This window comes from Vicugna pacos, chromosome 6, assembly GCF_048564905.1.
Source record: "Vicugna pacos chromosome 6, VicPac4, whole genome shotgun sequence".
In the NCBI taxonomy this organism is placed as follows: domain Eukaryota; kingdom Metazoa; phylum Chordata; class Mammalia; order Artiodactyla; family Camelidae; genus Vicugna; species Vicugna pacos.
The window spans coordinates 63,319,023-63,336,869 of NC_132992.1; the positions used below are offsets into that span (position 1 = coordinate 63,319,023).

Consider the following 17,847-nt stretch of genomic DNA (forward strand, 5'->3'; position numbering starts at 1 on the left):
GTCCACTTGTGACTTTCCCTCCTTATGTTATGGAGCTAGTAAAAGTGTTCCACTGCAGAATCTGCTCTCATCCATGCTACTTGATTTGTGAAGCTAAAACTAGGAAACAAAAATTTGGAGTGATGATTTCTCTTCTGATAAAGATGGTATTTCTTAAACTCCATGCAACCTTTGAAAAGACTTCTCTGAACCATCTTATTAAATGTGAATCTTTGATGGCAAGTTATGAAATCATGCCAGTGTAGCTTTTAGAACTCTGAAAATCAATCAGAGTTAGCACATCTTTATTGTTGCCACCCCTCAGACTTATTTCTGATATAAAGGAAATAGTCTCTTCTTTCGGATTTCAGTGGACAGGTATGAATAGAGACCCTTAAAATGTGCTAACATACAAAGAATTGGAAGCACAGTAAGAATCTTGAGTGTTTGGGCTGTTTGATTTTACCGTCTCTGTCATGAAAGTAATTACCTCAATTAAGTCCTAGAATTCAAAACATTTATTTGACAAATACTTCATTAAAAAGAGAAAAAGTATTTCCAGGGTCAGAGGAAATGTTCTGCTAACCCATCTCTGGCAATCATTCGGAAAGAATTTATTTTTTTCTTTGATTATATTCATTCTTTTTGAAAGTTAACTGAAACAGTTTCCTTTGAACAGAAGCTGTTGTTACATGATTACCACCCAGCAACAATGCATTTCTTAGGTATTTTTAAACATGGCAAATCACATTTTACACAACATTTTCGTAACAGTTTCAGGATTAAAAATATGCTTGTGTGTGTGAGAGAGAGATTATTACTAGGTTCCAAAAACACTTTCCTCTAAGTAAAGACCTATTTGACTTTAAAACAGAATGAATTCTATAAAAGCCTGAAACACCTGAGAAAGTGAAAATAAAGGTAGAAAAGAGTTTTCCTTTGAGAGAGTTGGCCAACCACAGCTGCAGACGCCAGCCCTGGGCTGTTTCTCATTGCGAAGGTCCCGCCCCCTTTCCTGGCCTCCCCTCCCCCAGAGTCCAATCAAAGGATTTGCCTACAGGTTTGGAAACAACAGCAGCCTGAGTTGAAGGGTTTCTTTTTTTTCTTTCCTCCCCCCTTCCTTCTTGTGTGTAAATGCAGGAACTAGAGAAGTCTTTGGCTCACTGGACTCAGAACTTGAAAGAACTTCGCACTATGAAGACCGACCTCACCCAGCACATTCTTGTGGAAGACGTGATGGTTTTGAAGGAGCAAATAGAGCATTTGCACAGACAATGGGAGGACCTCTGCTTAAGAGTAAGTCAGCTCACTGCAGGGCACGGCTGTTCTGGTGTTTATTGAAATGTCTCCGAAGGCCAGACAAAGTAGAAAGGAGCTTAATTTCATTGAACCGGAGGCCCTTTTCAGTTGGAGCCCTGGCCGGCCACTGTTCCTTTAGAAGGCAGCAACACTGTTTAACAGATTTGACCCTTTGTTACTCCAGTCCTCAGTGCTGGAACTTTGCACACTTTTAATGAGCTTTTTAAAAAATCACCTTAAGTTGGGGGGAGGGGAGGATTGCAGTTTTGAGCAGCTGTGTGCACTCTGCTCTCGTCTGGTACAGATGACACGTACCAGTCCCTGTCTTAGAATCAGGACTTCAGCAAAGAGGTCTCATCTGGCCTTGGAGCGGTATCTGTTCTGGGCCCAACGAACAGTGGGAGTCATACTTGGTGCCAGACTCGGGGGCATTTTATCCGAGAACTTTGCATTCACATGCGGTCCAGTGTTTATTTCAAGTAGCTGGTTTTTAAAACTCTGTAAAAGAAATGATTAGCTGCTACACTTAGTATCTCAGTGGATCACTTCTGCTCACTAAGAATTAGATTGTGGTGAGGGTATGTTTGTGACAGGATCAGGATGGAATTATAAGGTTCCAACAGAGCCTTGTTTTAAAAACATTTAATTCTAAGGAAAATAAATTCCTTAAGTTCATTTTTGTGAATTAAGAGATGTATTAAAAGTTGAAACTCAGAAACTTTTGAATGCATTTTAGTAAAATAAAAAATGTTTTCCCTTCTTTATCTTAGTATTTAATGTTCACAATATACCCTTAATTTTAAAAGTCCTTTTAGAATTTTTACTCAAATTTTGTATGAAGGGGAATACTTAGAATATGTGGAAAGTATCCTGAAAAGCAGACTGGAGCCCAGGTGTTCCTAATCGTTACCATTTTGAAACCAGCCAGAATGACGCCGTGGAAAGTGCCAGGATTTTTAAAAGCTAAGTAGGTGCTCTGAGGAATAGGAAAACACTTTTTTTTAGGGATAGTTTTTTGAGCCTTCTTAACATATTTGGTTGGGTGGATGTACAAACATTAAGATATTTTTGCCTCACTATGGAAAGAGCAGAGGGGTTTTTTGTACATAGCAGAGAAATCTCTGGGAATTCAGCCTTGGTTTCCCCATTTGCAAAATGGGATGTTCAAACTTGACGGAAAGAACTCTTAGCTACTCCTATCTCTAAGATTCTAAGGATTTCTGAGACCTGGGAATACTTTTGTACATTTAGAAAGGGTGATTTGCATTCTTTAAATTTCTATTTATTTAAGTAATAAATAGAACCCTGTAAGGAGGAAGACCCTTTGATGATGTCAGCTTAGGGGTTGCTAATGCATAAAGGAGCACTTGAGTATTTTGGAATCAGCCTGCTCACTGCAGGCCAGTGTTTGGTTCCATTTCCATGGTTCCCATGCAGAGCCATTGTGCACATTGGAAAGGTGGATTAAATAAGTGATATGTATTGTGTTTTATTTTATTTTGCTTTGTTTTTGAAATATACCACTAAAACATTTAAATGACTTTAATTTTCATGGTCTATATGAATTACAGATGGTAGATTTATATTGTGATCCAGGTGATAGTTTTTAAATTAAATGGGCAAAACATTGACTTTAAGTAAGAATAAGGACTTGATCATTTTTAAGAAAGGTAATAAATTAGCATGTAGCAAGCCGTAAATAAACGCGTGTTGAAAGAATAAGGAACAGAAGAAATTTGTATGCTGTGTAATATATTCTTTCCTGTTTCTAGTTTTTAATATAACTCAATAATAATAGATATGTATTGGATAAAACCGAATCCTTTTGTCAGTTACACTTCAGGTACAATTTTGCTGTTGTTGCTTTTTATGCCATTCATCAAGGTGTAAGACACTTCTGTTGAAGTTAAACCCCAGGGATTTAAAAGGCAGAAACATCACAATGTTTACAGGACCACTGATTAAAATGAATGACTTCTTAGTCCTTTTGATGGGGGTAAAGGGAAGAGAAAAACTTTCCTTCCTGCATGTACTCAGCTTCCAAATGTATTTTCATTTCCAGGTGGCTATACGCAAACAGGAGATAGAAGACAGACTCAATTCGTGGATTGTGTTTAATGAAAAAAATAAAGAGTTGTGTGCGTGGCTGGTGCAGATGGAAAACAAAGTTCTGCAGACAGCAGACATTAGTATTGAAGAAATGATTGAAAAGCTACAGAAGGTAAGCTGGGGTGCCCAGATAGGTGCAGTTATGACTACCATGGTATTTTCTGCCCTCCTCACTTCCAGGCTCAGAACTGTACAATGTTGTAGGTACATTTCCAATGAGACAGGAAATGTGGGTCATTCTAAGTGGGCATCCCACAGGGAAAGGAAGAAAGAACATTCTTCCCACAGTCCCCCAAAATGTCACCCAGTTAAACCTCAGGAAAATTCTTGCTGATCTATTCGGCTCAATTAGTACTCACTAGTCCTTGGCTCCCAAGTAGGTTAGATCAGAGGAAACCTGTGAGGGAAACCAGGGCTTTTGAATTAAGAAAGTAACTACTGCCTGCTATATTGCACGTGCACTCAGTGAGCATCATTTGAGTCTTTAGCTGCTCACTGGAGAGCTGCACTAACGGGTGTGAGAAGTGTTTTTATTTTTTGAAAAATTTCAGGAGGCACAACTGTGTGTATATAGCTGGCAAAGAGACGAATTTTGGGTGGTGATTCCATCTTTGTGTTTTGGTGCCTCTGCCAGGACTGCATGGAGGAAATAAATTTGTTCAGTGAAAACAAGCTTCAATTAAAGCAAATGGGTGACCGTCTCATCAAGGCCAGCAACAAGACAAGAGCAGCTGAGATTGATGACAAGCTACATAAAATCAATGACCGTTGGCAGCACCTTTTTGACGTCATTGGATCCAGGTAAGAAATGGCCTAAACATCGATTCCTGCTTCCTGGGTACAGATCTCGAAACTGAGCCCAGTCTTCCTAGGGGGTAATCCCGCGCTTTTACAAACGTACAGATAGAGGCAAGGTTTGGTACAAAAGAGTGGAAATTCTTATTTCAACACAACATGAAGATTATATTTTAATATGTTTCACTGTAATATTTTTTTCTTTAAACTGAAAATTTCACATGAGTTAGACTAGGTTTAATGAGAGTTGGTCCTTGAAGACGTATTATTTATTATTTTGGGGGTTTTTTGTGGGGGCAATTAGGTTTGTTTATTAATTTATTTTAACAGAGGTGCTGGGCTTGAACCCAGGACCTCATGCATGCTAAGCACGCAGTCTACCACTGAGCTATAGCCTCCCCACTGAAGGGGTATTATTTAGAAATTCTAATACTGCCTTAGATTCCCGTGTCCCCCAGATGAAACCAGGCCTGCCTGTTTCTGCTTGTGTGTGGCAAGTACAAGCAGGTCAAGGACACAGGCCTGATTTCCAGATGCTGCTTCTGGAGGTCCCTGACCGCCCCCTGCCCCCACCCACAGGGGCTTGGCACGCCCAAGTCCCAGCTTCTCTGGAGGTGTGTGTTAGGCGTGCCGGTCCCCAGTGGGCATCTGGTCCTCAGGTGTGGACCAAGGAGGCAGGGCTGTGACTATAAATCAAAGCTCTCCAGTGCATCAGAAACAAGACTGATCATTTTATCTCTCTTCATGAAATAATGATGACAAATCTACTCAGAGCTTTGAAATGTCCTGTGTTCAAATCCTCTGTCCAAAGACAGACCCCCACCAAAGTATTTGTCAGTTGTAACCTGGCGCACAAAGAGCAGTCACTTGGCTTTCGGGCCATTCATGCAGCTTTGTTTCCATTGGCCGAGTGAGTCTTTTACATAATAATGCTCAGCTGTTTTGAACACTTATATGATATGTGGACTTATATGTGGACTGTGCGGGAGAAACCTGTAAGGTAAATGAACTGGGGAATACTGAAAATAAAATACTCTCAATAATTTGGCGTTCCCTTTACCTCGTTGTTGACTGTAAGCATTAAGCGAACCTGATTCAGTCAGCAGAGGCACCAGGATAAGTGCTATGAGAATTACAGACAGGAAGTAAGATGAGTCAGTTTTATTAATGGGAGCAGGCATCTGAGCAGCTGTAAAGCCAAATGGCTTCAGAGCTCATGTTCCTGCAGTGGCGGGTGGGGTTTGGGAAGAGCCTCATAGAAGAGAGGTGTTCCCAGATGGGCCTAAATTGGGAGTTAGGACTCGAGTGCTATGGGTGGCCGAGAAGGAGAAATGTACATTGTAAGCAAAAAGGTACAGGGTAGAGCAGTATAGAAAACTGTTACAAGAAGCTTCATTGTCTCAAGTGCAGGAGATGAAGCTTTTAGAAAGGTAGGTTGGGGCTGAGTCTTAGAAGAGCTTAAATCTCAACTCAAGACATGGCCTCCTAAACAAAGTCTGAGTCGTTCATAGTTTTTCAGCTATGAAGGGTCAGTTGAAGACTAATACTAGGGTGACTTTGCTGGCAGCCTCAGCTGGGCTGAATTCAAAATCTCTTTACTGCCAGTTGAAAAAAAGAGTCTATGGAAATCCATGGTGGTAACCCAAGTAAGGATTAAGGGCACAGATTTTGAGCCAGTCCTGACTTTACCACTTACCGTGGAAACTTAAGGAGTGATTTATCCTTTCTAAGCCTCAGTTTCAAAATTTGCAAACCGTGTCTAACAGCACCACTTGTGTCTGAGGATGCATAACACATGTCTTGCATTTGGCCCAGAACCGGCATATGGGAGCCAGCATTTATCCAGTGGTTATTATCATTGTCTTTCCCTAAGACCCTAAGTAGCACACTGGTTGAATGAAAGAGGATTCCCTCAGTTATGTCTAATAGTGAGAGGTCTTTCCTCTGTGAGACCAGAGTCTTTATCTTATTTCTAGCACTTAGAACAGTGCTTCAGATATCTGTTGAAATGAATGAATGCTCCAGTATGTATGAATGTGATCATTTCTGTTGGGAAATTGTGTCTGATGTGTCTTTGTCATCACTGTCTTTGTCTTCTAAGTCTTCTTGGGCACCTGGCACTGGCCAAGGGGATAAGGACATCATACCTGTTCTTAGGTCATTCAGGAGCAGGATCTAGGTTATGCTTCCTGAAGACCTGAGTGCTGATTCATTCTTAATCATTTGTGCTTTGGTTATGTCACTTCAGTTTAACAGGCTATTTGCTTTCCTCCCTTCTCTCTGGCTGCCTGTCTTTAGCCAATTCCTTGGTGGGAAAGAGGGAAACAAAAAAAAGCAGGTGAAATTTCAGCGGTCTTTTTGGAAGGAGTAACTGGCAAAATAAGGAGTTGAAATAATAGCAAATACATTGGCTACTGGCTATGTTCTTAACAATGTACTTTTTATGTATGATTTCACTTAATCATTGTAATTCGGAAAGGTAGGTAACATTATCCCATTTTTACAGATGAGGAAACTGAGGCATGGAAGTTAAGTAACTTGCCCACAGTTGCATTACCAGCACATGAGGCAACCAGGACTTGAACTCAGACAGTTGTATTGCCTCCCTGCTACCCCAGATCCTTCTAGTTTGTTACCTTGAAATGAGTAGATCATATTGAGACCCTAATCCCTTCAAAACTGAGGGAATAGTGAGGGAATAATTTATTTTACCTTAAAGCAAAGACCAGGCTGAGACAGATGGCAGACAGTCAAGGAAAATCCCAGTTGAGTTTATACTTCCGGTGAATCTGTGGTTTGAGGCAGCAAACTTGGACCTGCCATAAATTGGCCTCCTGTAGAATCAGTTCCTCGTCTAATCTCTGACACTGATCACATCACCATCAGGAAAACAAGGGGGCACACAGTCTGCAGAATTTGAACCACACCGACCAGAACCTGCAGCCTTGCAGGATACACTAATGGCCTCATTTGCCCAAAGAATTCTAGACACCATTTAACCGCTCTTTCCTGCTCACAGTATTGTGCTGCTTCACTCCTGTGGCAGGGACAGCATCTCTCTTTAAAAATGGTAAGATTTGGAGGAAAACCCTATACAGGTACTGAGCTTCATGACTTCAAGATTTTAACTACAAGCCTTTAAGTTCAAGGCTGGGAATGGTGTTCAGAAGTCTAAGATCTCAGTAAATCAGGTTTAATTCACTGGAGGGGAAAAAAATGGAAAAAGGCCTATTGTTTTGGGTTCATTGTCAGCAATATAGAGGTAAATTTTAAAGAATTGTTAAAACATGGAGGACAGGGTTACTTAAATGCACATTAAGTTTACTGATCATTTCAGGCGGGAGTCTCCATTATGAGGTAGATAGGGGAAGAAACCAGTGTTGTTTATTTTTCTGTATCATTTCATCTCATTCTTGCAACAACCCTACAAGATCAGTATTCTCCATTTCACAGAGAAGGATGCGGCAGTTCAGAGAGGGTAGATAACTGAGCCAGGGGCAGAAGAAGTTCTGCACAGGGTGGGCCGGAGCCAGGGTCTTTCTGTCCCCCTGTACCATGCATCAGAAGAGCACTTGGCAGCTTTGAGACTTTTCAAAGTGGTTATTAGAATTTTCTAAAACCTAGAACTCAATTACTGTCTACTCAAGAGCAGTGGTTCTCAAACATGCATCGGAATCCCTGGAAAGCTCATGAGAACATGGATGGCTGGACACCCCTCCCCCCGAGCTGCTGATTCCGTGGGTCTGGGTGGGGCCAAGAATGTGCATTTCTAACATTAGAGTGCCAGGTGTTGCCAATGGTGCTGGCCCAGGGGACACAGCTAGAGCCAGCAGCAGGGTGAGGTGACATGGTGGATTTGCCACTTACCATGACCAAGTCTTGTGGCCTCTGCGAGCCTGTTTGCTTGTTAAACTGTACAAGGTCCTGGATGAAAGAGCACCACGATAGCTATGGGTGTGTCCATACACATGCGCTTTTGGCCTCCAGTGCAGTGTGGCTATGTGATGGGTGGGGATGGTGCTTAGACCCAAAGCACTGTTTTCCCTCTGCTTGTAAAATGTTTTCCAGCTTCTGTAAAAGCCTTAAAGCAAACAGTCTAAAGGACACATCTCCTAAAATAACCAAAGAATCGAGGGGGTTGGGGTGCCTACGTCAGTCTTAATGCTGACTTCCTCATATAAGGTCACACAGTCCCTCATGTTGGCATTAAAATTCACAGAACTTGCTCTCCATTGAATTGCCACAGGAGCTTTTAGCATTTCTCGTGGGCCCTTGGGCAGCTTCTTAGATTTATGTCATCTGAACTCTTATAAAACACACTATTAATTTCTTCAACAGAAAGCCCATTTGGAGCACTATGTTTTTTGGGAATGGTGTGATTATTCTGGAACCCAGTCTGATTTGATGACAAATATTAAGTGTATCCTACTATGCTTATGGACAGATTAAATGAAAAGTTAATTTTTTTCATTGTAGCTGTTGGCTCTTTCTCTTTCTTAGATAGTATCTTTGAAAAGTGACCCAGAGAAACCTGAATGCAGGAGAGATGGCTAAGTCACAGAAGTCGTTTTGCAGAACTACCGATATGTTTGAGCCTGGGTTTTGGAGAAAGCTAAGTTATCTATTAAGAAGAACAGTTTAGACCCAGGGTGATGGGTGATGGGCCAGAGGATGTGAAGTTGACTTGTTTCAGCACAGACCACAGCTCTGCAAAGAGGGTCCCCGGTCATCGTCCCTTCAATGGGACTGATGCCAAAGAAAGCCTCAGCTCAACACATAATCTCACCTACCCTTGATTTCAAAATCACAATAGTTGAACGCCTTAAAAATCCATCTCCTTTTGTTTCCCCAAATCCCCTCCTCATTTCATTCATCACAGCCTCTGCTGTGCCCCATGACACAGGGGCCCTGTGTCCTCAGTGAGTGACTCTGTCTGGTTGTTCGTCTTGGCAGAGCCTCTTCAGGGACATGGGGTTGGGGGGCCCTTTTTTAAAGACTCTTTGTAGTAGCCTGTGAGAATGATCTAGTCACAGCTTTCAGTGCCTGAAACACAAGACAGCTCAGTGGAAAGACATACCTCAGAGTGTTTACATTGGCATCTGTTGGGGTTGGCATCATCAGTGATTTTTTTTTAATGTGTATTTTCTTAATGTTAATTATGGAAAAAAGAATATGGGAGCTTTTTTTCCTTAAAAAACGTCATGATTGTTACTACCTTTCTACTAATTTCTCTTTGAGGGTAGTATCATTGATGGACTTGGCATCCTTAAGCCGACATTATGAAGGAAGGATGTACTCGGACATAATACCATATGGTCCCTTCCTCTTTAGACTACATAGCTCTCTTGCTATCAGAAGGATCAAGTCTATGAAAAAACTTTTTAACCAAGTGTAATTTTCACATTTTACCTACCAATATGAAAAGCCCACCTGCTTTACAAGAGTAGCAATTAAAATGTTGTCATTTACACTCAGCAGTTATTACCATGGCAACCATGTGTTAAGATTGTTTTTCCATCCCTTGAAGAATGAGCAGGGAGATGTGTGCCTTTTAAAACTGATACGTTTTTCATTGCTCTTCCTTTATCTGTATTTTCTCAAGGTTATTCTGGAAGACCAAACAATGCTGCTAGTCATAGAGTTGACTTGTTCTGGTCTTAGCAGCTTGCCTGATCCAGTAGAACTGGAAGGACTTACAGGTTTTTAGCATAGGGAGAGCTAAATGTGAGGTCGGCCTCCCCTCTTTACTTTTTCCTTCTCGTTAGCCCCATCCGTCTACCTCTGGAACAGATGACTGCTGTCCCCGAGCCCTGCAGAAGTGCCTTCCCAAGGGTCGAGGAGCTTCCCCAAGAAGACAGCAGCCATCACAGGGCAGTGAGCGGTCAATAGCCTGGTGTCCAGCATCAGGCAGGTCCCATGTACTGTGCCTTGGGGTCACCAGGGACAGCCAAGCATGTGGACCCAAGCTGGTCAGATGCTGCATTTGGGGAGAACTATTTCCAAATCTGTACTCCTAATTTCAATGGTCTAAAATGTGCTTGCTGTGTTTCAAGGTGGAGATGTAATAATGACTAAACATTGGGCTTTAAAGACCCATGAGAAATGACCAGTATCATCAAGTCTTCAAATAAGGCTGAGACTGAGCCTAAAAGGGGCTTGGACACAAAGCGAGGGTGCACTGCTAAGCAGAGCCACTCAGGATCATGTAGAGAACCGTAGTTAGGGATGTGGAGGAATATTCTTTTTTTTTTTTTTCCTTTTTGGAGGAATTCTCAGATACATTATGGTAAACCCTAGGAGGAGCTAGCAAGGGAAACTGCAAAATTTCTTCCTCTACAAAGTCTTGAACTCCATTTGTACTACAAGATAGAATTTTTTCTGGAAAAATAAAAAAGCAAAGGAATGGACTAAGTGAACTCTCTGCCCCTCCTAAACCAGGATGCACAGGACTAAAAAGGTGGGGCAGAAAACCTCCCCGGGGAAATTTCTTCTTTGGGAGGAAAGGAGGAAGGCACTTCTGTTGGACTTAGGGACTTCAGATTTCACCATTGCTTTTAAACCTGAAACAGAGACATTTAATTTGACGAGAACAGAAATCTTCTCTTCCGTGCCCCAAATCTAAATGTTTCTTCCCTGGGTTTATAGCACTTCATAAATAACCCATAGCCAAGATACCACTGGGACTTTCTTTCTCCAGCATTGCAGTCCTGTAGCGTCAGAACAAAGACGTGTGTGTGTCGTGTCAGAGAGGCAAGAGCTAGAGATATTTGTTTATTGGAAGGGAGAAAACTGAGATTAAAAAATTGCAGTTAGCACACAAGCAAGTCTCTTCCTTGCCCATGGGCACTGCTCTGCGGCGGCGGGCGAGCCGTGCCCACGGGAGCCGGCGGGAGGGCGGCCTGCGGAAGATGCTGAACCAGTGAATGGAGCGGCGCCGGGCGGGGGAGGGGCCGCCGCGTCCCTGGGAGGTGGAGGTGCAGCCGGGAACTTGGAGGTTTCGCCCAACCTGAGGAATGATTTTTTCTCATCAACAGTAAGTGCCATTTCAGCCATCAGCTCTGCATACGAGGGGCGGCTGGCTGGTGTCTCTGTGTCTCGCTGTCTCGCGCTCTCATGTTGGTTACAATAGAAATTACAGATGAGATGGTGGCTACGGAGTGCGTGCGCTCAGCCATCGGGGGATGGGTTCTTTCCCAGTGTCAGCATGCGTGTGGTGTCTGCAGCCAGTCTTTGACAAGCAGGGGAGAGAAGTGATTATGCTGTGCGGAAAATGGAAGTCCTCCGGCAACATAAATGCTTCAAAGAGGCGATTAGCTCAAATGTATTGTCATGTCGGTACCCTCAAATCAGGGCTTCAAGATCTTGTAGTAACTGATTGTCTTACTGTAAAGACGGTTAGTCATTTACAAAGATGCAATTGTGCACAATTTGTACAGTGTTTTTAGCAACTGACAGCTGCCTACAGGTCTGAGTATCTGTTTGTTTCAATACAAACTCAGATGCTTCAACCATCTCAGTTTTCCTTCGTGTTTTTTAAGCTATGCTGTCCACATTAGCATAGGAATTTTTTAAACTTATGCTGGTCCAGGGCCTTTATAATTCAACTGTTGACCCTTTAGTGTGTAGAGAATAGAACTGAAATGTAAACCATTCCATATACATGAATTTATATGTAAAGCCTCCTTCATACATTGTGAGACTTAGGCCTGATATGTGGAATGATATTAACCTGGCTTGATTTTTGTTTTGAAGGGAGAGCTTGGTTCATAAGTATTAAATTACGATCCACCGTTAGCTAAAGCTAAAGGAAAAACTTTATTCACCTTGATTATTTTCTGCATTTCTACCCACAGTCCCCACAAAAGACTTTATAGTTCATAGCTCCTCTTTAGCAAAATTCTTATTTTGTTTGATTTCATAGAAAAATGTTTTGGTTTTATTCAGGCCTTCTAATAGTCCACACAAGTGAAAAACTTCCCCCTTTGCATCTAAATATTTTGTTTTTGCCACCCTCAGAACTAGCTCAGGGAATCATGCTGATTTTTTCTGGAGAAATAGGATTTGTTGAAATATATATGTAATTGGTATTATTCTAGCACCCCTGGGGGAAGCATGGGCCAGTGCAGAGATAGTGAGCTACTTACACGGCCTTGGTGGTTGATGTCATGCAGAATTGTACTTGCTCCCTGTGCCAACAGTCTGGTTTCTGAATAGGTTTCCTTGTTTCCCAATATTAACTTGAAATTTAAAATTTTCCAAGAGCAATATTAACAAGGCCTAATTCGAAGGTAGGTTGCCTGAGTTGGCAAATGACGTGTGCTCCTGACCTGGGAAATTAGATAATCAGATTAGTGTCTGTGCAGAATAGAACCTTACAGACTCAGCAGTGCATCTGACAGTTCTGAGTGGGTGGTAACGTGTGATTATCTGGTGCAATTTCTTTGTACCACTGGGCCCTTTGGGATATGATGCTTTCAGTAAGAGGTTGGGATATAGAAGCAGGTTAAGTCCTGATTGGGTGAATGTTTTGTAGCTTCTTGGTGACCTTTTCTTTCCTGCATACCCTCTCTTCCTCTTTAATTAAGCCCTAGGTGTGCATGTGGTGTGTGTGCTTGTTTGTAAGTACTTCACTTGTCCAGTACGGAACAAAGGTGTAGGAGCATGCGTGGCTCGTAGTGTGACAGCAAATTGTTGGTGGCAAGATGGCTCAGAGGTGCTCTGATCTTTACCTCTTGCCTTTAAAATATGGTGTGACCACCTCTTTTATGAAAAAGACAGATTCGAAGGTGTGAGTGAATGTCATGTACTCATTCAGAAGATATTTATCGAGCACCTCCTGTATTGTATTACAATATCTAAATTAAGATCTAAATTATATCATGAGCTCTTTGGGAATAAGTTATGTTTGAATCCTCAGGACCTGCACAGGACCCAAGACAAAGCCAGTGGTTATTGAAGGGAAATCATGGAGAGGCAAATTGGGTACCCCAAATGCAGCACTTGGTGGATGGACTCCTACCCTTTGGTGTGTCCTGGAGCCATTGGTCTAGACTCCTGATCATGTTCCCTGACAGCAGTGGAAACTATCAGGTCCCCTCAACATGCATACATTAGCATATGCAGGAGATGACATGAAAGAAGTGCTTAAGACAGCAGCTCCAGCCAGATTGCCCAGGTTGGAATCCTGCCTCTGCCATTTAATTAATGACCATGTGACTGTGGTAAACTATTTCATCTCATTGCCTCGATGATTCCATCTGTCAAATGGAGATATCACTGTTCTGATCTCACAGCACTGTTGTAAGGATTAAATGAGTTGCTAACAGAGATAAAACACAGCAGGCCTGGCACATATTGATGTCAGCATGTTCCGTGTATGTTCCATTTTAGTAATGAAGTCTGTGAATTATAAAGCATACCCAATGCAGAAATTTTAAAAGGATGGGCTAACCATAGAAAGTCTAATATTTTATTCCCACCCCATTGGTTTATCTTGAGGACCACATTTTGGACACCACTGGCCTGGAGTTCCATGGTCCTGGGGAAGCCAAGCAAATTATTCATCCACCTTGTCTATACTTCCCCCTCTGCTTACTATACACCTCACCTTTGGGATTAACAGGATTCAGGATCAGTTCATCTCTATTTCTGCACCCAGGTTATTTTATTACTTGTTAACTCCCTTCATGTAAAAAATTGTGTTCTAGTCCTCTTCTTTTTAAAATAAAGAGGTTGAGATCCGTGTGCTGGAATAGGGTCAGGTGCTGGATGAAGCAGTGAGGGCTGCCATTCTAGGAGGAGGTGGGGGGAGCAGGAAGCAGGAGAGCTGTGCAGAGGCCGCTGGCCTGAGCTCCTCTCCCCCCACCCCCAGGAAGCTCTCAGGGCAGGGTTCTTCCCAGAGAGCCAGAACCTCCCAGGAAGGCAGCCCCTTGCAAACTGCGTGGAAGACTTCGTCCCATGGGTCCCGGGGTTCCCGACCACTCTGGCCTTATCTGTAGTGTTCTTTCTGGTCCCTGGGCATGTGAGGTGACAAGACATTGGGGTGAGGAAGGTGTACCTCTAAAGCCATGGGAACAAAGGGCAGGGATCTAGGTTACAGCTGCATCCATGCCTGGCTCCAGATTCTGTTACTTCCTTTTTAATAAATCATCTTGTGGCTTTGAAGGAAACTTCTCTTTGTGGTATTTGAGGAGGAATATAATTTGGAAAATATTCCTCCTTAAAATCATCGTGACCACAGTTTCTGGGCATTTATCTCTGTTAGGCACGGTGCCCAGTGCCTTTCATGAGTTTATATCTCATTCAGCCCTCTCAGCCACCCAGTGAAGGAAAGTACTGCTGTGGACACCATTTTACAGGTGAGGTTAAACAGAACCAGAATTCAAACCCAGACCCTGACCGCAAAGTCTGGCTCTTCCCCACCAGGCTCCACGGCCTCCTTCCAAGCTTGCCTATCTCATGGCGCTGTTGAGGATAAAATACTTAGAAAAGGACTATGTGAGGTCCAGTGCTGTATAAATGAGGTGTTATTTGTAGAATTGTGTGGTCAAAATCAGCAATAATGAAAGCTAGTGTTATACTGAGTGCTTACTCTACCTCAAATTCTTTACATGCATCCTCTTGTTTTAGACTCAACAATTAACTGTAAGGTGGATAATTTGCAGATAAGAAGGAGATGGACTCAGGAACGTTAGGTTCCTTGCCGGGTACTCAGCTTATAGGTGGTACAGTGGGACTGAGACCTGGGTCTGCTCACCTCCAGAGCTCTGACCTGAGTATCACCTCCCTGATGCTACCACCTCCCTGAAGCTGGAGGGACCTCAGAGACCTACTGGAGATGAAGAGTTAAAGTTGAAGGATTTTTCCCTAAATCCGAAAGCTGGCTGGAAATAGAGCTGAAGCTAGAAATCAGCCCCCAGGGTTGATCTCGTCGATAGTAGGAGGCAAAAAAATAATAACAACAAAACACACACAACTCTGTGGTTTACTGAAATAACAGCATCATAGCTCATACTTATTATTTAATTTACCAGATGTTTATTGACAGCTCCTGCCCACCAGACAGGGTGGAGGAGGGTGTGCTAATGCGAGCCCCATGTGGCCGGGTGGGTATGGGCTCTGTCCTGATGCCGCACCGTGGATGAGGGGTGCAGAGTCACATGGAGCTGGAGCACTGAGGGGGCACGTGGGCACGGAGGCCCTGCTCATCTCGGAGAGCAGGGGCAGGGGGCTGCTTTGCGGAGGGCAGGGCAGGGTGAGGCCTGTGGAAGGGTTAGGGCGAGGATCAGATGCGCTATACACTTTAGCTCCAGAACCAAAGGCTGGTAGAGGGGTGAGGAGGGCGGCAGGAAGCCATTCACAGGCAGTCGAGGAAGAGATGGCAGTGTGGGATGGGCGGCACATATCCTGAGTTAGGGTCAGCGCCCGCTTTCTCTTCCCAGTGCTGCGGGGTGCAGTTTTGACAACACTTCATAATGTGAGGATTGATAAGTGGGAACTTCCTGTTGGAGGCATTACTTCCAGTCTCTAGGATTAACTAAAAAGTCCACTGGTGACCAGAACAAGCCTTCCTTTGCTCTACTTGAGGATTTTCTCCTTTTCTTTCGGGACCTGTATGGAGATCGTTTTCTCTCAGCCCCTGCATCATGTCCCCTTGGCAGCACATTCACGTGAGTGCCCATGAGCTCTCTGTGTGCACTGACACTGTGCGTGTTAGTTCAGATCCTCTCCACGCCGAGTCAGGTGGACTGCTGAGGTAGGTGGAGGTGGAGCGGTTCTTGCAGGTGAACTGTGCCCCCCCCCTTTTTGGCTGACACAGCTGCGCTATCATGGGCTGCGTCCGTGTGTGTGGCACCCCCAGCCCCTCAGACTGGCCGTGGTGGGGTTTGGCATGTGCTCTGTACTTGCTCAGGAGGAAGGTCCCATGAGAAGCATCATGGGCCAAATATGACTGGTGAACCAGGCGTGTAACATGTTTACCCATCAGAGAAGGTCCCTGGCTGCTGCGATCTCGAGCGTACCCAGGATGGAAACTGGACAGGTGCCACGTGTGGTTATCTTTACCTGAAAAGAAAGAAATGGCATCTCTTGTCTCCTCTGGTGCCCCAGAAAGTTGTTCTGGGTCTCAAGGGTCCCGTCCTGGGAATGACAGAACTTCACATATGCTTGGGTAGATTAACTCTTAATCCATCTGAAAAATCTACCAGAACAGCGATTTTGTAGTGTCCCATGTTTTGTGAAAACTCTTATCTGGGGACAGGAGTGTTGTCCCTGCTGTAAAAATCAGTTACCAACAAAGATTACTTTTTACCTTCCAGCACGCCTGTGGGTGCTAAACATTCTGCTTTTGTTTCCCACCTCTTTTTATCCTGCAAATGTGTTTAGGGTGAAGAAGCTGAAGGAGACCTTTGCTTTTATTCAGCAGTTAGACAAAAACATGAGCAACCTTCGCACCTGGTTGGCTCGGATCGAGTCCGAGCTCTCTAAGCCAGTGGTTTATGACGTCTGTGACGATCAAGAGATCCAGAAGAGGCTCGCCGAACAGCAGGTGGGAGTGAGAAATGAGCTTCGTCAGAGTATTGCAGTGCACAGTCTCCGCTAACTCAGACCCTCCCCGCACTGGCTGTGTGTTTTAGCAGGTTCACGTGTCATGATACTGCTTGTCTTTTCTAAAGAAAGTTGACCACCTTTCCCATGTTCTCGGGGGTTTGAGGCATCCGTCTCTGAAGTGCCCACCCCACCACAACCATTTACGTAGCTCTTTGGGAAATACTTGGAGTAATTTTAAGATGCAGACATTAATCTTAGTGATAAACAGGGTCTTTTATTTTGTATTTTCCTAACTTTGATCTTTGTTTTGTTTTTTGTTAATGTAGTTTTAGAAGGCAGTGAATTGAAAGAAAAATAATTTTTCTAGCCAAAGAAGGTTTTCATGGGACAATACCTGATGTGTCTGTTAAGAGCTTCCAAGAAAGGGAGCATGCTTGAACCCGTAGCATAGGAAGCCTCTCCTGCAATGTTCTGTGCATCTCTGTCATCAGTTATGTACCCTTTTAACCAACCTTGGAAACTTCACTGGGTGCTGCCACCTAACCTGGTGGGTGCTCTTTGATCTAACTTAACAGATCCACTCTCCTGCCCTCCACGGGCTCATGGTCACCTGTTCATTCTCATATGTGGTGCCTGAGCTTGTCTTTATTTTTAAAATAGTTAATCTTACATTATTCTCTTAGTGGCTTTCCTTCACTTGATTTCCTCAGTCCTGTGAGCAGTTTATGTTTTAACCATATAAGCATGTGGTCACCAGGTTCTCGGACGTGTACTGCTTTCTTCACGTTACCTCCAAAGCCTTGCTGTTTGTTATCTGTCAGCACAGCAGAGAGATTCACCTACATGTCACAGCTGCTTGGAGACAGAGTTGGGGGCTGAACCTTTTTCATCAGATTATCATCAAGGCCAGAAGGCCACTCCTTGATGGCAAATTCTCTTGAGTTCAGATCGGTCCTTCTCACGGTAGTAAGCAACATCTCATGCTACCACGAAAGAGAGCTAAGTTTTCGATATTACTCTCAACTTAGATCTTTATTTAATCCTGTTACAATTACTGTTTAAATAATGCCTCTTCTCTGATTTTCAAGCTAGTATGACTTAGCCGTGCTGCAAAGT

The 17,847-nt window shown here is 43.4% G+C and overlaps 1 protein-coding gene across 13 annotated transcripts in view; it reads left to right on the plus strand.

Moving 5' to 3' along the window:
• Nucleotides 1-17,847, plus strand: part of SYNE2 (spectrin repeat containing nuclear envelope protein 2) — a 288,222-nt gene that overhangs the window by 249,289 nt on the left and 21,086 nt on the right. For all 13 annotated transcript variants that reach the window (XM_072963192.1, XM_072963191.1, XM_072963196.1 and 10 more), the window contains 4 exons: nt 1,120-1,275; nt 3,341-3,499; nt 4,022-4,188; nt 16,567-16,729. In XM_072963192.1, the coding sequence (XP_072819293.1) occupies nt 1,120-1,275; nt 3,341-3,499; nt 4,022-4,188; nt 16,567-16,729 (645 nt within the window). The remainder of the gene's footprint in view (nt 1-1,119; nt 1,276-3,340; nt 3,500-4,021; nt 4,189-16,566; nt 16,730-17,847) is intronic.